At 51.2% G+C, this 22,287-nt stretch overlaps 5 protein-coding genes across 5 annotated transcripts; 4 read left to right on the plus strand and 1 right to left on the minus strand.

Annotated features, from left to right (window-relative positions):
* Positions 1-2,375: 2,375 nt before the first annotated feature.
* BCR38DRAFT_411632 (uncharacterized protein) lies at positions 2,376-2,848 on the plus strand (the record flags this gene model as incomplete). The annotated part of the gene is made up of 3 exons (XM_040858592.1): positions 2,376-2,589; positions 2,636-2,680; positions 2,754-2,848. The coding sequence occupies 3 exons, from the start codon at positions 2,376-2,378 to the stop codon at positions 2,846-2,848; spliced, it is 354 nt and encodes a 117-aa protein (XP_040713867.1).
* Positions 2,849-3,650: 802 nt separating this feature from the next.
* Positions 3,651-5,778, plus strand: BCR38DRAFT_459558 (uncharacterized protein; the record flags this gene model as incomplete). Its single annotated transcript, XM_040862305.1, has 10 exons — positions 3,651-3,699; positions 3,751-3,909; positions 3,976-4,145; positions 4,200-4,560; positions 4,626-4,688; positions 4,735-4,853; positions 4,900-4,993; positions 5,042-5,182; positions 5,241-5,479; positions 5,545-5,778. The coding sequence occupies 10 exons, from the start codon at positions 3,651-3,653 to the stop codon at positions 5,776-5,778; spliced, it is 1,629 nt and encodes a 542-aa protein (XP_040713868.1).
* Positions 5,779-6,336: 558 nt separating this feature from the next.
* On the plus strand, positions 6,337-8,399 carry BCR38DRAFT_441142 (uncharacterized protein). The gene is made up of 4 exons (XM_040860755.1): positions 6,337-6,917; positions 6,974-7,494; positions 7,548-8,273; positions 8,346-8,399. The coding sequence occupies exons 1-3, from the start codon at positions 6,701-6,703 to the stop codon at positions 8,190-8,192; spliced, it is 1,383 nt and encodes a 460-aa protein (XP_040713869.1). The 5' UTR covers positions 6,337-6,700; the 3' UTR covers positions 8,193-8,273; positions 8,346-8,399.
* Positions 8,400-12,721: 4,322 nt separating this feature from the next.
* Positions 12,722-14,313, minus strand: BCR38DRAFT_441149 (uncharacterized protein). Its single transcript, XM_040860756.1, has one exon. The coding sequence runs from the start codon at positions 14,033-14,035 to the stop codon at positions 13,151-13,153; it is 885 nt and encodes a 294-aa protein (XP_040713870.1). The 5' UTR covers positions 14,036-14,313; the 3' UTR covers positions 12,722-13,150.
* A 381-nt stretch (positions 14,314-14,694) lies between these two features.
* Positions 14,695-18,383, plus strand: BCR38DRAFT_348272 (armadillo-type protein; the record flags this gene model as incomplete). The annotated part of the gene is made up of 4 exons (XM_040856406.1): positions 14,695-14,740; positions 14,808-17,097; positions 17,383-18,119; positions 18,238-18,383. The coding sequence occupies 4 exons, from the start codon at positions 14,695-14,697 to the stop codon at positions 18,381-18,383; spliced, it is 3,219 nt and encodes a 1,072-aa protein (XP_040713871.1).
* Positions 18,384-22,287: the final 3,904 nt, after the last annotated feature.

The raw sequence follows: 22,287 nt of genomic DNA on the forward strand, positions 1-22,287 counted from the left end.
ATGTCGTCAAAAACATGGCAACTTCGCAGACTATGTTTCACCTGCTGTAGGATCATATGGGCATTTTATCATAGTGATGGTGGTTCCGGTAATAATATTCGCGACCGTTATTTCCAAACTGGTGGTTAAGAAACTCCAAGCAGCAAGGACAAGTTGCCTCGTCATGCTATCGCAGGGAAAAAGTAAGATAAAAAAAAGCGTAGGCATGTATCATCGACGCAGTCATTGACCCACTTCCCGCCATTACTATAGATACTGCCACTAGCCATTTGTCCCACACGTTCACCAGTCAACACAACGGAACAACTTCCACCCAGTACTTCATCTCGAACCAGCTGAACAAGCTCTCTGATCCATCCAATCATTACTAGAGTTAACGTGGTTTAACACCGAGTCGCGCATATCACCGAGTCGCGCACTTTTTCAACTTTTCCAACCTTTTGACTTCAACACTTATTTCCTCAACAACAACACCATGTCAGTTCAAACCCAAGAAGCCAAAATCAACCTTGCCATCGAAGCTATCCGATCGACCAAAAATATGAGCCAACGTCGAGCAGAAAAGCTATACGGTGTACCCGAGTCCTCACTCCGTGACAGAATCCACGGTCGCACCCCACGTACCGAAATCTGGCCGAATAGCGCACTACTCGCCAAGATAGAGGAAAGAGCTATTGTTCAGCATGTACTTGACCTAGATTTGAGAGGGTTTCCTCCCCGGCTAAAGGGTGTGGAAGATATGGCCAATTCCATTCTTGCGACGCGGGGTACCCGACGCGTCGGCAAGCTCTGGGCGCATCGCTTTGTAAAGCGAACCCCAGAGTTACAGACGCGTTTTTCTCGCTCGTATGACTTCCAGAGGGCCCTCTGCGAGGATCCAAAGATTATTGAGGACTGGTTCCGGCTTGTATCGAATATGAGGGCCAAATACGGGATCCAGGACTGCGATATGTGGAACTTCGACGAGACGGGCTTTATGATGGGCGTTATTCAACGCTCGATGGTCGTTACCTCGTCTGAACGGAATGGGCCACGGCGATTACCTGTGTCAATTCGGAGGGTCGCGACATCCCGCCATTTCTGGTAATTCAAGGGAACTATCACCTTGCTAATTGGTATACTGAGGGGGACCTACCAGCTGATTGGGTAGTCAAACCGACCGAAAACGGGTGGACGAACAACGAGACTGGTCTAGACTGGATCAAACATTTCAACAAGCACACTATCTCGACCAAAAGAGGCGTGTATCGGCTGTTAGTATTGGACGGGCATGAGAGTCATACATCGGCCGGTTTCGAGTCTTATTGCAAGTCTAACGGCATTATTACTATCAGTCTGCCCCCGCACTCGTCTCATCTAACCCAGCCACTTGATGTCGGGTGCTTTGGGGTCTTGAAACGTATATACGGTCGAGAGATTGATATATTTATCAAGTCCCATATTAACCACATTACTAAGGTCGAGTTCTTTATCGCCTTTAAGGAGGCTTATTTAAAGACAATAACCGACAAAAACATCAAGGCAGGGTTTCGAGGGGCCGGCCTAGTCCCCACGACCCTGAAGCCATTATCTCGAAGCTGGATGTTAGGATTCGGTCGCCTACACCCGTTAGCCCCTCTCTTCCAGATGCTGACCCTTGGGTTTCGCAAACGCCAAATAACCCGACATAGGCTCTCTCGCAGTCCGATTTTGTCAATCGCCGAATCGCCAGACATCAGGGAAGCTCTCCTACCCCAATTTTTGATGCTGTTGGCCACCTTGCGAAGGGTATAACTCGATTAGCCCATGAGAATACCCTCTTGAAGGCTGAGTGCTCCACCCTTCGCAAGGCAAATGAGGCACTAAGCAAGCGTCGGAGGGCAAAAAGATCGCGTGTCCGGCAAGGAGGTGCACTTACTGTCGAGGATGCCCTGGACATTTTGGCCTGGAAGGACGCGGAGGCCCAGGTAAAGGAGGACAAGCGCTCTAGGGGGGGTAAAGAAAAGGCTGGTCCGTCGACTGTACGACGATGTAGTAAGTGTAAGAAGACCGGACATAATGTAAAGACTTGTCAGGTCGAACTATAATTGTCAGATGCATATAGCTCTGAATAAATTTCAATAAACTTTAGTCTGTTGTGGCTTTTTAATTGAACTTGAAATTATAGTGTGGTAAAAAGTGCGCGACTCGGTGATATGCGCGACTCGGTGTTAAACCACGTTATTGTGACATCGCAACAAGGGAAAACACAAACCACAACGGCTTCTACAAGTTCTGCTTCATTGACGCAGTCATCACCATCTCTGAGCCCTACAACCACTGAACTGATCACAGCAAAGCAACATTCGACGGCACAAATCACGACGGACTCTACAAGTTCTGCTCCATCGATCCAAATGTCAAGATCGGTAACCACCAGTACCATCAATCCTGCTACTAGCCCGTTTTCTCGATCGATTACAAACCGACAGGACACAATGAGCATTTCTGCAGGGATCACTAGGACCTCTGAAAATACGCCCTCTGAAGAACTCGACAAGGAATACCACCACGGCAAGGCATGCTTCTACCAGACAAAGCGCGATGCTGAGCACGCCTGTGCCTTGAACGGTAAGTGTAAATGTGCCCCTGTGATCATGTGGATAATGGTGTACAGACAAGTTGCTCCTTGATGAGTACTGGCAACCGGTCCATTCTGTGGGTAAGCCAGTACGCCTGACGTCCACCTCCTTAATAAGACACATCATTTGGGCGAATCTATGACTTAATCCCAGTACTATGCCTTCTCCTATGGACCTGGGCGGGGTTTGTGGTGCGATATAGGGTGTCGGATGTGTACAAAATGTCAATCAAGTGGCTGCAGTATTGAAAACCAGTACTAATAAATATTTCACATCGGTTAGTTGTCTAAAAGAAAACTTTGGTGTATGGCGAGCTGGTTCTGCTCCACCTTCATGAGTTATTTGCCACTCATTACCAGGATTGATTTTGAAATTCGCGTCAGTCTCTCTGGGTCCTGGGCGTCTTCTGCAAGCCTCTAACACCTTCTACAAAACGTTTTCTCCCTGATTAGTGCTGGTCTCCCCTAACTGGGACTGCGGTTGGTGGTGTTTTGGCACTCTACGAAGGAAGTAACATCGCGGCACCTTCACCATATTAAGCATAAATCCCCATTATGGTGGCTATAAACCTCTGGCGCTGAGAAAATTGCGTCATCAGCTGGAGATCAAAGCCGACCATTCGTTGGTCAAGCTTTACGAGTCCGGCAGGTAGTCACTGCCAAGCCGAATCCTTTAATCCTTCCAAGCAATGGAACCATAACGTTATGTAATGAACTATACGAATTTTGCATTGTGATTGCCATCTGAACTCTATCAGAATGTGTTAATATATTACGACTGGCTCAAGAAGGTAATATTCCCTCCCCTCATGTCGGCACCCTTTTGTGAGGCCTATCCAGACGCGACCATTTCGATGGTGTCTTTTCTTTCTTACGTAACATGACTTCAAATATCTCCCGTGATACATAATCACGATTGTACCCTTCTATGACTGTCCTAAACCTTTATTTTACCTGGTGCCCCTTGCATATAAGGCCCACCGCAGCATCCATATTATTTACGGAAGATACTCATTATAGTTGCTAGAGTAGTTAGCAAGATACTTCCAAGATGAGACTTCACGGCGTTCAAGGCCTTGTAGCCCTTATTGTCTCGTATTGTAAGGATGTCCGCACTTGACTTTGTTAAACCTTGCTGATAGGTCCACCAGTGTCGGCCACGGTTTTCGTTGTCGCTGCTGATTCCTACGACTACATCGTAGTCGGTGCTGGAGCAGGAGGGATTGTAACGGTGGACAAGCTTTCTGTTAGTGGCAAGAGAGTTCTTCTCGTCGAGAGGGGCTTCCCATCATCGTATAGATGGGGTGGAAGTGAGTAATCACAACATGGTGCCAGTGCCTGCGGGTGAACCATGAGAAGTGCTGATTTGTAGCCAGGACGCAGGGGCGCTTGGCTAGAAAACAAGAATCTGACACGTTGTGATGTCCCGGGGCTGTATAACCTCATATGGGAGGACAGCACAGGGATTAAATGTCCCAATGTTGTTCCCATGGCTGGTTGCATTCTTGGTGGCGGTACAGCCATCAATGCTGGCCTGTGGTGGAAGGTAAAATTTCCCCAAGTCGCAGCTGAGAGAATAGATTACTAAAAGTTGCTGTAGCCGCAAAGCCTTGATTGGGACCTGCACTACCCTGTTGGGTGGAAGGCACAGGATATGGAAGCTGCCACGAAGAGAGCCTTCAGTCGCCTCCCTTGGACCGATCATCCGTCTTCCGATGGCATTCTATATAATTCGGAGGGATACGAGCTGATAGCGGGGGCACTGGAGGACAACGGATGGGAGAACGTAACCGCCAACAATAAGCCCGATGCGAAGAACCGAACTTTCTCCTTCTCAGAGTACTTTTTTCTTCATGGGGAACGAGGTGGGCCCATGGAAACATATCTAGTTTCTGCCGCCTCAAGGAATAACTTCGAACTCTGGACAAAGACTTCCGTTAAACGCCTGGAACGAGATGGCGGTGTCGTGACGGGAATTCAAGTCGAACCCTACGGAGATGGGGGCACAATGGGACCGCCAGTCTAGCCGCGGGCGGTCGCGTCATTCTGTCTGCAGGTGTTTTTGGCACGGCTAAGATCTTGTTCAGAAGTGAGACATAATTTCTTTTGATGAGAGCACAACTAATCGAGTATAGGTGGCATTGGCCCAACCGATCAGCTTGATATTGTTAGAGAAGCCGATGGAGATAACTTGATCGATGCATCTCAGTGGATCAATCTTCCCGTTGGATACGATCTGGACGACCATCTGAACGTGGGTAACAAAACCCCTGCGTTGAAACCTGGCTGATTGTTGTCAGACAAACATCTTGTTTGAACATCCCGACATTGTAAACTATGACTTCAATGCTGCATATGACAAACCCGTCCCAGAGGATGCGGAGAAGTATCTTGGTCTGTGAATTGACCCCCTAACGATCACCCATGACTGACAGGAAACAGCAAACCGATCTGACATTCTGACCCAGGCCGCACCAAACATCAACCCCATCTTCTGGGAAGGCGTCAAAGCGCAAGATGGTATTACTAGGTATTTCCAATGGACAGCATACATCGGGGGACCGCAGGGAGGATCAGAGTACAGTATGTTCTGTTCCAAGTCTATAAACGCACCATTCAACTCAAGCACTCATACACGTAGATACCACGGGCATCGCCGCAGCCTTAGGCCTCGGTAAGCTTTCGCGTGGACGCGTCACCATCAACTCGTCACTGGTTATGGACGTAAGCACTCTGCCATACTTCAGAGACCCGGAAAACTTTGACTTCGAGGCCGTCGTTTCAACAGTGACAACCGTCGTTGACGCGGTCAGCTCCATCCCGAACGCGACACTCATTAACCCAGCACCGGGCCAAGATGTGCGCGAGTATATTTCAAGCGTGAGTAGTGAGAAACTTGTGTCCTGCAATGAACGAGGCATGTCTAATTCGGCCCCTCTACCTAGATCCCCGTGAATCTTGACCGTACCGCAAACCACTGGGTGGGCACCACACATCTCGGGGTAGACTCGGCGCTGGACGGAGGTAAATCTGTGGTGGACCTCAATGCCCAAGTCTACGGGACTTCCAATCTGCATGTAATCGATGCAGGCATCATCAACGGAATCGTAACTAGCAATCCGCAGGCTGCCATTGTTGTCGCTGCGGAGAAGGTCAGTGAAGAAATTCTGAAGCTTTGAATGGATTAGGATACGTACCACTAAATAAGTGCGTAACTTTCTACGAGCCTAATATAGTTCTAGTTATAGAGAATGATTTAAGTGCGCTGTTCTAGTATTTTGGTTTGATCAAGTACTACTAGCAAGTTTATTACTATGAGGGTCTGTGACACCTCTCTTGTAGAGAACTATGTGTTATTTTATCATTGTATCATCGTACCATCGTGAAATTGACTGGTCTCATTTATCGTGTATGGCGAGCTTCCCTAGGTTAAGATACGAATAGCAGTAATCGTGTAATTCAGTTTCCATTCTGGAGACAAATTCAGCATGCGACCACAAATTCTATATACTTCAGCTTACTTGACTAATTTACTTGAATGTTTGTAAATACTGAAACCTTCTATGAACAATTCACATCTTCTATTGTCAGAATAGGTACTGGTCAAGCGGGGAGTTGCCCACGCTAAGTCACATTGGTACAAAGAACACGCCTAGAAGCTAGTCTTCGGGGATCGGCATTACCAAAGCCTAGGGCACAATAGGTCGCGTGACATAAGATTTATTAATGGCTGGATTCAACGGGTTCGAAGGATACGCAATCCCATACGTGACTAAAATACCAAGGAAGAACGTATCATGGTATTCCTAGAACAACTTAAGCTATGAAGATTCCATCCGTTTGAAGACCAATCATTGTCTCGCAGCCATGACCTTCGAACCCCAATGTGTGCGAAGATCGGCCACCAGTCTCGCGTTGATGGAAGCCGAAGACGAGAACTGGTCTGGCTGGGCTGATGCAAGACAGCGGCGAATAGTACAGAACAGACTGAACAAGCGAGCGTCAAGTACTATGTCCCACTGATTAGTTCCCAGTCACTCAGCTCATGGCTGACAGAGACCAGGACAGCGCAAACGGGAACAGCAAAACGCAGCTATCGCCATGGCCTATTGCCCGCAGGAGCCGCAACGATGCCATGAACGTCATTCAGAAGAAAAAAGCCGCGAAGTAGACAGCAGCGGAGAAGAGAAAGAAAGAATTGTAACTAAAACATATGATAAAGTCGCTGTTGTTTTCCAACCATCCCGGCCAATCAATTATCTCCGAGGACTGTCCCCATCCTTGGAGGACTACCATGTCCGCAGGTTATTTCACTTGTGTAAGTTATGCTCGTGGATTCACTTGATAAGGAAGACCTGACACCATTACTGGTAGTATACACGGTTCTCTGGCCGACTTACCCTAACAGGACCTTTCCAACCCAAGATTCCCTCAGTTGCGCCGTGTTCCATGCCCAGATTGCTGACCCGTTGTACCTCGACACGGCCGTGTCCGCCATGGCCACGTACCGTCTGCGGTCGACATGTGATCTGGGAGACGTGCAAGCATTGTGCACGGCGCAAAACAGGGTCCTAAGGAGTGTACGGAAGGCTTTATCGGCTGGGCAGGTGTCCGATGTCGTGATCGTGTCAATCCAGTACCTAGCATTGAAGGCCCTGGATCACCTTCCCCACGAGTTGTCAACGAGGAGGGGCCTTTTCAGAAGTGTTGGTATCGAGAAACTCAATGGCCTGGATGTGAATGGTCATTTTCAATTCGCGGATCGCCACCACAGCATTTTTGAGGGACTTCTGAGGGGGCATGGGGGCATAAAGATGGTGCATACCCCTGGTATTGGCGAGGTCATGATGCGAATGCTGTTGATCAAGGCGAGCTGGAACCTGGAACGTCCATTGGTATGTGCCTTGAAGTGACCACGACGTCGCCATGAAATACTGACTAAATGCAGTTTGACCTTTGCAACTCGTACCAATACGTCCTCAACCAAGAGTTACCCGCCCTGCGACCCGATTCCAATGAAGTCGCAGCCTTCAATGTCGATGATGACTTCAAGGAAATCCTGCTAGACCTGCGACTATGTTGCCGTCTCATTGAGCAAAGGCTTCACCATCCGGAGTCCACTGGATTACTGCTGTACTCCCGAGACATTGTACAACACAGGCTGCTGAGCCTGCCGCATGAGCGCGACGCCGTAGAAATATGTCGGCTGGCGGCTTTAGTATTCACGTATGGGGTTACATACCCTCTTCCCCAGCCCAGGCCCCTGCGCAAGGCCACGGAGATGCTTTCGTATGCACTTAAGCGGGTGCGGTATACACGGGTACATGCGACCGAGTTCCTCTTATGGGCTGCCGTGATTGGGGGTATAGGGGCAGACTCGTGGGATCATAGTGGAAGCATGGTTGCAAATTTCACCGACAAGATTCGTGAATTTCGAGATGCCTTGAACGTTGAAAGCTGGGAAGACGCCAAGCTCGTCCTTGACAAGTTTATCTGGTTGGATGCCGCTTGTGATGAAGATGGGCGTTTACTATGGACTTGGGCAGCTGATCTAAGTCAAGGGGTTCGTGGTCCACAGATTTCAATCAATTGAGCCATTACTGAGTGCAGCTTTCTTCTTTGACAATAGTTAATTGTAGAAAGAACAGTTGTTTATCGGTGATTGGGCATACTTGTAGGTGCTCACAGAGGTCGTATTATTGAGCCCTTGTTCCTTCAATTACCTTTTATCTGATTTATATGCTAGAACACCCGTTTTCTCTCTCCAGCATCACCCACCAAATGCAACACTCCCTCATAAACCCACTCCATTTTACAAATATTTGCTCAAATGTGTCTCGCTGCCGCCTGCGGGTCGTCCCCAATCTTCTCGTGATCAGCCAAGCAAGTGAATCGATCCCTCCAGTGATTCCATCGGGCCTCCAACTTTCTAGGTGAAGATTCCAGGTCGTCAATACCAAAGTGAAGCCTAGCCAATCTCATATACTCATTCATGATTCGCCGATAGGCCGCCGCTTGAACAAGCTGATCTAGATACACCTGTTGGATCCCGGGCATACATATTTCTTCCATAGACTTCCTGAATAAGCTTCGAATGTATAGGTCGCTGAGGATTATGGCATCTTATAAAAGCCGCAAGAATTGAATTCCGTTGAATTTACTTATCACCACAGAGTTAGATCGGTGCTCCCTGGTCCTGGTCATCTGTGTGGCTAGTCTATACACACATAAAGCCAGAGTGCTTGAACGGTATCAGGGAACGTACAGTATGAAGTATGCAGACACTAAGTAAGCCAGCCGTTATTATTCCATTCATAGTGGTCTCGATTATCTAGCTCGACCAGACTGCGGATAAGCTCCAGAGCGAGTAATAATTAGGCCGTATTCAAGGGGAGGGAAAGAACACATGTACCCAGAAACTTTCGTTATTATGACTCCGTTATGGTAATTACAGGAAACCAAAACTCAATCGAAGCTTACTTCACTTACGTCAGAAGAATTTGCCTCAGTTTAGATATCACGGCTTTTACCTGTCTCACAACTACTTCTAATGTCGTTTGATCTGGGGCATATCCTGACATCCATTCTTTGATCATGCCTTTCCCGATGGGATCAAGGGATCAACGGGCCTCTCCAGGGACTACATCTTAAAATAACGAGAGCGTCAGGAACTCACAGCCGGGAAATGAAGGGAAATTTGATAATACGAGGGGAGATTCATGTATACGTTGATCAATTGGTTCGTGTACAAAATGGACAATCACGGACAAAAATAGCCGCCTGCCTTAATTACTCGTTTGCATTGTCGGTAATTGGTTGTTGGATGAGAGAACATGTTTTGGGTGTTGGGTGCTATCCTGGGATCGCGGCACCGAAGTGAGGCGGACAGCAATATCGGTTCTGGCTGTACTGATATCTACTGCTAAGGGTTCTGTATGCATTACTCAATGACTGCCTAAATCTTAAAATTTATGACGAGAAAGAATAATGTCGAGTTTGAATCCATTTAATTATTTCGACCTCCCTAATGGGGCGCCGGAGGGGACACAGGTCCTCGTAGGGGACTTCAATACACATCACCCGCTGTGGGACGTCCACGGACGGTCGTCACGGGGCAGCGACAACGTAGTGGAGTTTGCGCGACGCTGGCGATTAGAGCTCGTTACGCCGTTCGGGGAAATCACACGGCATAGGCACAAATAACGAGACTCAACTATCGACCTAGCCTGGGTGACGAAAGGGGCTAGGATTGATTACGATGGGGACCCGGGCCTAGAGGGCTCAGACCACAGAGCGCAAGTGATTAGGGTAATATCCAACGGGGAAGCAGTCAAGGAGGGCCGCCACAGTGTCGAAGAGTGAAACTGGGCGATGGCGGATAAGTGGCTCATCGTAGCCAAATCAAGCCAGAGATTTATGAATTATTTGCCGGTTGAGACGATAACGCAGTTGGACCAGGCTGTTGACTGGGTTATCCGGAACCTCCAAGAGATCGCCGACATGGCGGTCCCGAGACGCACCGTTGGCCGAGGCGCTGGGGTCCCGTGGTGGTGCCCGCAGGTTAGCAAGGCTTGCGCTGAGACGAAGAGACGACGGCGGGACTACCTCCAGGCAAGGTCGCAGACCAACTGGGACGAATATACAAGAGCCGGCCAAAAACAACGGCTCCAAATCAGCGAAGCGCAGACGCGTAGCTGGCACGAGAAGCTCGAGGGGACGGCGAAGGATCACAAAAGCCTGTGGGCACTGCAGAGGTGGGCTAGGCTACGGAGCTGGGCCCCCCCTGAGGCCCACGGGTTGCCAGATCTCCGGAGGGACGCCGGCGACACGCTTATGGCACGTACACATGATGAGAAGGCAAAATTACTAGCTGAGAGGTTCTTCCCAGACCCGTGTATAGATCTATCGGACCTCGATCGCGGCCTATTACAGACGAGACCAGAGCTGAACGTCCCTAGGGAGGTGACCACAATGAATATCGAGTCTATCATCAAAGGAACGGCTGCTTGGAAGGCTCCCGGCGACGACCTTATCCCCACTGGCCTGCTAAAGGCCTGCGGTGAACCCCTATGGGAGATCCTAGCGGATCTGGCAACAGCTAGCTTTAGGCTGGGGTACTACCCGGAGCGCTTCCGCTCAGCGAGGGTGGTTGTTATCCCTAAGCCTAATAAAACGACAGCTCAGAAGCAGATCCCTGGTGGCTGGCGCCCCATTGCCCTGCTTAGCACGGTAGGGAAGGTAATAGAGACGGCGATGAGCCAGCGTATCACCAAAATAGCTGAGGCGGCCGGCCTACTACCAAACGGCCAAATGGGTAACCGCGCTGGGAGGTCCACCGAACTGGCAATACGTATAGTTGAGGACGTGGTCTATACGGCGTGGAGACGCGGGGGCATCGCCTCGCTGCTACAGCTAGACATCAAGGGGGCATTCGATACGGTCAATTACAGACGGCTGATTTCCATATTAGCCCGGAAAGGCTACCCGGAGTGGGTTCAGGAGTGGGTACGCAGCTTCGTGGAGGATAGGACGGTACGCCTCCGGTTCGATGGCAAGGAGTCAGAGCCAATCCCCCTACGAGCTGGCGTCCCCCAGGGGTCACCGCTATCCCCGATACTGTTTATATTATACATTTCAACGCTGTAAGAGGAGCTAGCGGAGCAGCACCCACTACTTTTAGTAGTCGGGTTCGCGGACGACACGAACCTGCTAAGCGTCGGCACCGATCCAGACACGACCTGCCGCCGGTTGGAGAGCGCATGGGCTACCTGTCAGCGGTGGGCAGTGAGGCACGGGATGGAGTTCGCTCCTGACAAGAGTGAGCTAATGCACTTTACTAGGGCCGAGAGCCCTTGCCGCAAAGTATTCGCCTTGGGGACGCCACAGTGTCGCCGGTAGTCTCAGCGAGGTTCCTAGGAGTCTGGTTCGACCGCAAACTGACGTGGCACGCCCATGTTGAGCGTGTTAAAACAAAAATGGCAACTCAAAAGCTAGCCCTGACAAAGCTAGTCAATATGTCGTGAGGCTGCGATCTTATACGGGCGAGGCTGTTATATACGGTGGTTATCCGTAGCGCGATCGCCTTCGGGGCGACTGCGTGGCATACTATAAGTGAGGAACCGGCAGGGCCAGCTAAGAGCCTGATGGGGATACAGAACGAGTGCCTCCGAGTAGTCTGTGGCGCCCACAAAGCGATGCCGCTTCGCCACCTGGAAGCAGAAGCAGCAATCCCGCCACTAGACCTCTATCTTAGTGCCCGGGCTGCTAAGTTTGAAGAACGGCTACGGCTTAGCGGGAAGAGAAATCTGCTTCGCAGCGCGAGCGCTAAACCGTCACATATACTCCGGCAGGATAGACCGGCGAAGAGGAAGCAGGCGTCGCAGCTACTCCGACCGGCAGGGTACACTATGGAGAAGGAGGCCCGGGGCTCCGAGTGGATGAGTGAGGAAAAGGAGGTCCCGGCTGCCCTCCTTGGCCACTGGAGGAAGAGATGGCTCACCGGAGCAGAGCATCACGATCGCCAGCAACGCGCTATCGCTGAGGAACCGGAGGGCCCTTCGATGCAGATACCGAAAGGGGGCAAGTATTTCGGCCTGAACCGACTGGAGGCGTCTACGCTGTGCCAGATCAGGACGGAAAAAATAGGACTAGCAGCCTTCTTATTCAAGACAGGGGCTTTTGGCGTGTACTCGCCGCTATGCCGCTGTGGCGACGCCCCTGAGACGTCAGAGCACGTAATCCTCTTTTGAGGGCTGTTGGAAGGACCGAGAGAACGATTACGGGCCGCTATCGCACCACGGCCACTATACTCTCGCAGAGACCTCGCAACGGCAACAGGAGAACCAGTAGTTAGTGGGACTATTGTAAGGTGGCTGCTAGGGACGGGTCGGACAGCTTCAAGGCCCAGATAGCATCGATCTTCTCAGGGGGGACTTTGTTGGTAGGTTGAGAACCAACGTAGTATGGTAGTGGACGCAACGCAGTCGCCAATAGGGCGAACCGACGACGCAGCGTATGTATTTAGTCCAGCCATTAGGGCACGGTTTGACATACGGGAGTACTAGTAGAGGTACCGGGGGCTTCGAGCCTACGGCGTATTTAATAATAATAATAATGATAATTATTTCGACGCATACAGTTGATACATACTCTTAACTACTTAGGGATGTATTACCGGCTCTGACTTCATATATTTTTGTCTCACTCGAGTGTTGTTTGGCCTTAGGTGCAGGACTGGGGAATGTAACGCCCAAGTCACCATGCGAAAACATGCGTGATGCGGCTGCGGTCAAAGTAGGCCGTGTCCGCCCATTGTTGCAAGTTACATCCCACTTGGCATGAATGAAACAGGATCTGTGGACGAACGCCTCAGCAAAGACACAATTTCATGAAAATTCGACGATGAGAATCATATTCATCGCTGAAATTTTCAGGATACAAGGTGTTCTTGATTCCATCCTTCACATTCATAAAATGTCAGCAGGGCGTTAATTCATGACGTACCTGGTATCTAGGCCAGTAACCAGTCTTACACCTACCCTGGCAGGCAGCTCATTTCTGCCTGATGTTTTTCGGTTTTCTCTTCTTGAATATGACAGCCGGTACTTCGATCTCAGGTGTTGCGATCTCCTCCTCCTTGACTAAGACCGCATCTGTGAGACCGGGCTCTAATTTGACTGCCTTTTCCCCAGTGTTCTCGGATTCTGAAGACTCCTTCTTGATGGCAGCACTGACAGCACTGGTAGCAAGTTCCGCTTTCTCCTTCTTGACTGGCTCCGACTCCTGCTTCTTGACTGGCCCCAAACTTCCAAGAAGCAAATCCAAGTCTTCCTCCTCATCAGGCACACGCCTCGTGTCAAGTCCCCATCCACCCAACTTTGGTCTTTTGGACAGACCGTGCATCGCGTCGTCCTCGTCATCCTCGCCTTCGCGTTTCACGCGTTTGCGTACGCCTATTGCTATTGCCTCCGGCTTGGCGTCGGCTTCCGTCTTCGGGGTAGTATCGATAACCTTCGTGTTTGTGACTGTCCACTCGCCCGCCATGGCCATGTCCGGGCGCAGTTCCGTCGGAACGTCAACACCCATCAGGGCCAATTGCGCCCACTGTTTCTGGCGCTGAGCAGTGACGTCTCCTGAAGCAGCTTTCGGTGCTATTCTTCCTGCTGTTGGTGCATTGCTACTGACGCTGCCTGCGCTCCCAGCGGCGCCGCTGCTCGAGCCGACCAGGCCATTCAACCGCTCGATCTCGCGCTTCGCCCGGTCCTTGTCGCGCTCTTCGTTTTCGTGGCCGCGATGCAGATCACGCAGGAAGCGCTTGAGGGCGCTCTGGTGCTTGCCGGTTGCCTCATGGTTGGTGCGCTCGAGCTTGGTGTCGCGCACGTAGACACCGCAGTGTTTGCACCAATATTTGGGTGTGGATTTCCAGAATTCGGACATCGCGTAGCCTCTAAATGTGTGTCGAGGAGATGGTGACGAGGCACTTGGCTGGGCAAGTTTCGTGTTGATGGCAGTGTATTTAACGAAGATGCCAGAAGCAGCACGCAAAAACGATCGAGGAAATTTTGTATTGGTCTTGACAATGACGTGGACGTTCAAATGCGACAATAGAATGGACACTATTCCGTATTGTCCAAGTTGATGTCGAAATTGTGGCTGAGCGCAAGCACGTTCAAATATCCAAGCCGTACATTGTGGCGTTCGAAGTTGGTTCAAACAATTGGGCTCAATGTGGGGGTACAAGGAACGGGGTCTTGGGCCGCGGCAACTTCCAAATTACCCCTCCTGCGGGCTTGGTCTAGGTTAGTGGGGTGAACCTGGCTTATCTTATCAGCGCGACACAGCCAAAAATTTCACTGCGAAATTTCTGCCGCACCACACTTTTTTTTTTTCTCACCAGACGCTGTTGATATTGGGCAGACACGGCGGGCGGGCTTCAAGTTCCCATTCCCATTTTTCTCAACGCCCCTTCTTTCTTAGTTTTTACTTCACCCTATTCATAAATACTTCCGTCGTGGCTTCTTATCACGACTTTCCCTTCTTTCTTTGATACCCCCTGGTCGATGATCCCGACTATTTAATTTCTTCTACAGGTAGTCATGGATCAGCAAAAGCTCGTCGAGCTCCTTCAGAGCTGTCAGATTCGTGAGTTACTTCAGTGTAATTCAACTTGATGGAATTCCCAGACAGCTGACATGCGAAATCCTTCTAGCTGACACACAAAAGGTCAAGGCAGCCACTGCTGAGCTCAAGAGGAACTATTACCCTCACCCCGACGCCCTGATCGGTCTGCTCCACATCCTTGTCTCCCACCCTGAGGAAAACGTCCGCCAACTGTCCGCTGTGCAATCGCTGCGCCTCGTGCCGAAGCATTGGGCCAAGATCAATGGCGACCAGAAGACTGCCATTCGCAATGAGATCGTTCAGGCTGTCATCCGCGAGCAGCATGCCTTGGTCCGCCACGCCCTGTCGCGAGTCATCGCCGCAGTCGCTGCACTTGACTTCGAGGATGAAGAATGGGCGGACCTACTCCCCGTCGTCTTCCAGTTGACCACATCGGACAACGTCGCCCACCGCGAGGTTGGCTCCTATATCATCTTCGCTCTTCTCGAGGCAAACCCTACCTATTTCTCTGAGCATCTGCCCAAATTGTTCGAGTTGTTTGTCAAGACCATCAAGGACCCACAGAGTCGCGATGTCCGCCTCAACACCATGCTGTCCATCAGCTGCGTCCTCCTCCTGATCGACGCCGAAGAGGATGAGGCGTCGGCGGCCACGATCCAGGAGTTCGTCCCCGCTATGGTGGATGTTCTCAAGGACTTCGTGGAGAACCACGATGAGGACAGAACGCGACAAGCCTTTGAGGTCTTCCAGGCTTTCCTGGGCTATGAGTCGTCTCTGCTGGCCAGGTACTTCCGGGACCTGTTGCAATTTATGCTCGATCTAGCTGCCAACAAGAACGCCGATGAGGAGGTTCGAAGCCAGGCCCTCGCCTTCCTGACACAATGCGTCAGATACCGTCGCATGAAGATTCAGGGAATCCCCGACATGGCCTCGCAGCTGACCAAGAAAGCCATGATGATTCTCGGCGAATTGGAGGATGATGATGATGATGACGATATCACGCCCGCTAGATCCGCGCTGGAGTTGATCGATCAGATGTCGACCGATTTGCCACCGCGTCAGGTTGTCGTGCCTCTTCTTGATGACTTCCCCAAATATGCTAGTTCTGAAAATGCAGGCTTCAGACGCGCGGCGGTTATGTCACTTGGTGTATGCGCAGAGGGAGCGCCGGACTTCGTGTCAACCCAGATCCAGAGCCTGATGCCCACTGTCATTCAGCTGTTGAACGACTCCAACCGATCTGTCCGCCACGACGCCTTGGTCAGTTTGATGCGAATGGGCGAGGACTTGGCCGAAACCATGAAGGCCAACCACGAGCCCATCATGACCGCCCTGGTTAAGAACCTTGAGGCAGCCTCGGAGGACCAAAATGACGAGAAGAACATTGAGATCATTCGCTCCGTCTGTGGCTCCATTGATACCATGTCTGAGGGCTTCGGCTCTGAGGTCATGAACAAGTACGCTGAGGGACTCATCAGCAGAGTAGGCCGCCTTTTGAATCACCCGGACGTCAAGGTGAAGTCTGCTGCTGCTGGCGCGCTTGGTGCCGTGGCCTTATCCATCGAGAGTGCCTTCAAACCCTACCTCAAGGATACCATGGAGGCCATGTCTAGCTACGTCATGGCTGAGAGTGGCGAGGATGAGCTGTCCCTCCGCAGCTCTGTATGCGATGCCATGGGCCGCATCGCTGTTGGTGTCGGCGCGGAGGATTTCCAGCCGTACGTCATGCCCCTGTTGACAGCCAGTGAAAAGGCTCTCGATCTGGGTAACGCTCGCCTCCGTGAAACCACTTTTATCCTCTGGAGTCAACTCGCTAGAGTCTATGACGGAGACCTTGGTGCCGCCATGGAAGGCATCTTCAAAGGCCTCTTTGACAGTCTTGAGCTCGAGGAGGAAGACACTGAGCTGCCCGAAGATATAGAAGGCTTGATTGATGGCGACATGGTCACTGGTGGCAAGAAGATGAAGATTAAGGCTTCCGATGAAGGTGAAGATGAAGATGAGATGGATGACGACGACGACGATTCTGATTGGGATGATATCGTTGGAGTCTCCGCCGCTGCAATGGAGAAAGAAGTCGCCATCGAGGTCCTAGGGGATGTCATCACCCACGCCAAGGAGAAAAGCGCCCCGTACCTTGAAAGGGCGGTCGAGCTGATTACGCCCATGGCCGAGCACACCTACGAAGGCTGCCGCAAGGCTGCAGTGTCGACCCTCTGGCGAACGTACGCATGCGTATGGCAGATCATGGAGCAACACACTGGGGTGAAATGGGAAGCAGGGTTGCCTTTGAAGTTCGAGCCGGCCGCTAATGTGGTCAAGCTTGGTGAAGTTGTTGCCAATGCGACACATCAAATGTGGTCTGATGAGTCTGACCGGTAAGTTCACCTTTTTCCATTTCAGTTTTTGTTCCAGTGTCCCTTTCCTTCAGTTCTATACCATGCTGCACTGTTGCCGAGGTTCTACACCATTGTGCTTTACTGCTGTCACCACCCCCTTACTAGCTCCAAATGATGAATAACTTGCGTTATACCCAGCTCACTCATACGCCTTTGGCGATTGCTGAGAACACGTTTAATCTACTTCTGATCCGAGCCATGCTTTCCATGAAAACACCCGTTGCAGCTGTTATTGGAAGACAACGGACTAACCAGTCATTGCAGGGATGTCGTTACTGAAATCAACCGCAATATCGCCGCTACCTTGAAGACATGTGGGCCCGCCATTCTCGGCCAGAAGAACATGATGGAGCAAACCATTACCTGTCTCGGCTGCATTATCACTCGTGCACATCCCTGCCAGCAAGACCTAGGGGATGAGGAGGAGGAGGCCGACGTCCAGGGTGGTACTTCCGAGTGGGACTGGCTCGTCATCGATACTGCTCTCGACGTGATTATTGGTCTTGCCGCTGCCCTTGGTCCTCAGTTTGCCGAGGTGTGGAAGGTATTCGAGAAGCCGATCATGAAGCTCGTATCATCCAATGAGTCGATTGAGCGCTCCACCGCCGTCGGAGTCATCGCTGAGTGTACCGCCTACATGGGCGCTGCTGTTACGCCTTACACCAAGTCATTGTTGCCCGCTATGATGCACCGCCTGTCGGACGAGGACAAGGAGACCAAGTCGAACGCCGCTTATGCAGTGGGTCAGCTCATCTACCACTCAACCGACAGCGCTACGTACCTGTCTTCGTACGTCCCCGTCTTAAGCAAGTTGGAGCCGCTCTTGCAGATTAGTGAAAGTAGGCTGCAAGACAACGCTACCGGTTGCATATGCCGCATGATTCTGGCGCACCCCGACAAGGTGCCTCTGGCGGACGTGCTGCCCATCATCGTTGGTTTGCTGCCATTGAAGGAGGATTTCGAGGAGAACAAGCCCGTGTACGAATGCATTGGGAAGCTCTGTAAGTGTTCGCTGCCCGACTACATCACTCCGCAAAGAATTTATGGGGTTCTCACTGTTGTCTCGTCCATCCCATGCCCATTTCCATCACCAGTCCAACTGCTAACGTACAACGATAGACGAGCTACAAAACCCTACCATCCAGGCCCTTACTCCTCAGCTGATGTCTGTCTTCGAGAAGGTCTTGGGCCCTCCTGAGGACCAGCTCGAGACCGACACTCGCCAGGGCATAGAAGCACTGGTGCGCATGATCCGCAGCTCATGAGTGATCCTCTCTGGTATCTCTTGTACTTGGGATTCTCGGAGTCCCCTGTGTATGCGGTTTCGGTGGCGCTGATGTAGTGGGTTCAAACAAAATGGCGTTTCTAGGGTAACGCTTAGGATGTACGCTGAGATGAGATGACGATTTGCACATAAGACATGATTGATTCCCCGAGTAGATAGACAGAAATGGTCGTCAATGCCACTAATGAATGGAATGCCAGGTTTCGCACCATTGCTGGTCTGTGTTATTGTGGTGCTGCCAAGTCCATTTGCGATGCTTTTAATGTTATCTGACCAATATTTTCAGTGCCATCGCAGCAGGTTACATACGTATGCATTGATGTCTCAGCGGTTTCTGTCTCGCTCGGTCTGTTAGGCATCAACGCAAGGGATGGGTTGGAGAAGTAGAACTAGATCATTGGACACGACACGACATCTTATCCTACACCAACTACAGAAGTGTAATCGAATTTTGGCTTTCTTGCTCCATCCTCTCTTTCGCCGTCCTCATCACTTTATCCTCTCCTCCTTAGTTGTCCGCCGACAAGATCGAACAATCGAGTAGTACGACACCTTCATCACCTTCACCGTTACGAATTTTAGGTAGTTAGCAATCATGGCAGCAACACCATAAGAACCACCCGACTTCGCTCACTTCGCTGATCTCCCACCTGAGCTTCGAATCTTGATTTGAGAATTTCACTTCGACGCCATGCTGCCACCAACTCGCGTCCGTCCCCTGTTGGGCTCCTCCTTCAAGTGCGACGAGCCGCAATGGGCAGGCACAATGCCCTTTGAGCGTGTTGAACACCTATACTCCCATCTCGCTAGGTATGTATGGGTGTGAAAGCCTTTGCACCCGCCGTCCACGATTGATAATCCCGCATAACACCTGACATTGATAGTCATAGCCGTCCACCCAAACCCAACCCCAAGCACCCCCATCCCGACCAGCTAATTATAGAAACCTATGCCCAGTGCTTTAACTAGGCGTTCAAAGGCGGATAGTCTCCTCCATCATATAAAACGGCACACCATACAGGGCATAGCCATCTCTCGTACCCAGTAGCACACAGATGCAGTTGCGAAACAGGAAGAGCTAATGGCCCGCTGCTCGAGGCAGAAGCGAAAAGAGGCAGTCCATGGTTTATTGGAACTTCACGGCCGAGTCATCGGGGATGCGTCTTGATTAACACGTTGAAGTGATCGTTCATGAACGATCTTCCGAAGGACGAGTTTGGTTTCCACTTTCGGAGGAGCTGGAGTCTCGAGAACACCGACGCTTCACCGGTGGCCGGGAAGATGTACGGCGTGTCTGTTCAAAGACGCGCTCAACTCGAGTACTCAATCAGACGCGTTGTATTTACCACGTGGACACAAGGAAGTGGCTCGACGCTGAGATTTCCCTCGTTCCATAACCATTTTCAAGGTGTCAAAGCCTTTTGTTTTATTATCACGAACAGGAAGGATAACATTCACTCCAAGGTCAAATCAAGGTAATTGAATATCAACGGGAAAATAAGGCGTCAGCAAGAGCGAAAACATTGCAATTCCAGCGGTATGTAGTTGGGTAATGCTGACGCTTGACAATTGCTTAAGCACCCACCCGCAATTCACATAACCCTGCTGGTGCCATCTCGCTCTGGAATCTAGCACACTCGAGCGCTTGTCAACAGCGTCGAACCGTGAAGATGGGACTGATCGCCAGCTCGTGCACCCATGATGAGAAGGGGCTAATTCTGTCGTACCGCCGCCCGGGAAATGAGGTGGGAACACGGTGGAATGGCGGATGTTATTGTTGCTATTCCCAGCCCTGAGACCTCACTTCGGAACGATGGAAAAATACGACGAACGTTACGTTCTTGCTCTCTTTGAAACAACCTCGGACCAGCTAGGGCGAACTCACTCATGTCGCAAGTGGACCCGGGGAGGACCTGGAGCGCGTCGACAACGATGAGATGGGTGATGTCGTAACGAAATGCGGAGTTGAGGATATCCCTTCCAGGTCGTTCAATATGTGAAAAAGCCGGGGTAGTAAGCCTTAACGAGGCCCCTGGCTTATCACGGCGGCAGGTTTTCATTCCAGAGTATCAGCACACCCAAATCGCTTGTTTCATCAATCTGCACCTCTGAGGGGGGTGGGGTGAGGGTCAGATACCCAACCATCTGTCCTCGACTCGTGGTTACCAATATCGCACATCTCCCTCGGCGACAGAATCAAGATCCTCTTCCGCTGGAGCCGCGAATGATTGGGGCCATCACATGACATCACAGATCTGTCAATAGTACATAGCAAGTGGATATCCTGCTATTGGCAAGGTCGATCATGCTCAACTTGCCACCTGTGCGGGTACGTCCCTGGCCTTTGGGACCCGCATTGCGAACGCACGCAACTGAAATGGTCTCAAACGCGTTGATAGATACTCACTCTTCGAAGAACCGTCGGACCGAAGTTGAGACTCGCTCTTGCGCTAACCAAGCCACTCAATCGCGTAACGCGCCCTTAATTAGCTCAGCCATCGGCAGGCGCACTTCAGACGGACAACATAGGGTATCCAGTCATCCATTGACTTGGAGCTAAAAAGACAGGAAATACCGCCACAGCAGGGGGGCTAGGTCAAGAGAACGACCCTGTTCTTAGCTAGGCAACAACAGAGCCATTCACGCAACGTGAATTACAGCACCGTCCATGCCCTTCCAACTTGGGTTGTAGTGTACGGAGAAATGCCACCCTCGCCGCGCCGCCTTCTGTCCTCAACTGGGTAATCTTGGCCCCTGGCCCAGCCGGACTGTTGCATGTGCATGAGCCCCTGCCTTGTGCGTCGTCGACTGCAGAGCCCGAGGCTATCCAATTGGATGGAAATTTCTTGTACATGTGGACAATCAAGTCCGCGCTCCTGCGAGCCGCCCACCTTGGCAATTGCCAGTTGATCTGCAGTGTGTAGCATACTCGTATTGTTGGGGTTCTTAGAGGTCCGAAAGGCCCCCCTAGCCATGTTGTTGTAATCCACCTGTCGCATTTAGCTACATGAGTAAGTATTCTAGCTCGCGTGAATGTAGGTGATTTGAATTGCTTCTGTCGTCCGCGTCAGTGGCTTTCCCGGGCCGTTGCAAGACAAAACGTAAAATTCGCCTATCGCGATCGCTGCCGCCGTGTAGATGCCGTGGTCTTTGCAGACCCTGCCCTGCCCGCAATCGGTATTGGTTTAGTGTGTGGGACTTGGACGGCAGAATGGTTGATCGTCCAAATATTGCAGCTATCCAAGGTGCTTGGGTGTCGAGGACGACCTCTGCGAGAATATTTTTGCTTAGGGTAAAGTATGCAATGGACTAGAGCTGTTGGAGGGTCATCGTGACATTTGATTTTGCCGACCTGTACGCCACTCGCTTGAGCAACTTTTCACCCTGCGGACGCTGCACGAGATTTGGAAAAGAGATCGAAAACGACAAAAGGGACAAACCTGCTTGCGGAGCTAGCGGAGCTAAAGCATCGTTGTCCCTAGGGTTCGCTGCACGTGCAGGGCACCTTGTTGAGGCTACGAGAGCCGAGCTGCTGCTGTGCATGGCCAGAAGGAGGGGATGGGATGGGGAGCCACTACGATATCCGTACCTTGAACGCAGACGGCGAAGGGACGAGTCGCGCGGTTCGGTCTGTGGCACGTCCCACCAGATTCGAGATTATGTGTCACAGATGCAAGATGCAGCTGTTAGACGTAGGCTGCTCGCATATGTGGACAGCTTTTCCACCGTGGTGGGTTTTGGCCTTTTGGGATAGACTGGAGCCGGGGGAGCCGGGCGGTCGCCGTTCAGCGACTTCGGTGCGTGGTTCAATTGGTCTGGACCTAGATGTGTGCTGTGCTCTTGCTCTGCACTTGCGCTGGGACGAACGAGGCGATCTCGCTTCA

The sequence above is a fragment of the Pseudomassariella vexata genome (assembly GCF_002105095.1).
Source record: "Pseudomassariella vexata strain CBS 129021 chromosome Unknown BCR38scaffold_10, whole genome shotgun sequence".
NCBI classification, from domain to species: domain Eukaryota; kingdom Fungi; phylum Ascomycota; class Sordariomycetes; order Amphisphaeriales; family Pseudomassariaceae; genus Pseudomassariella; species Pseudomassariella vexata.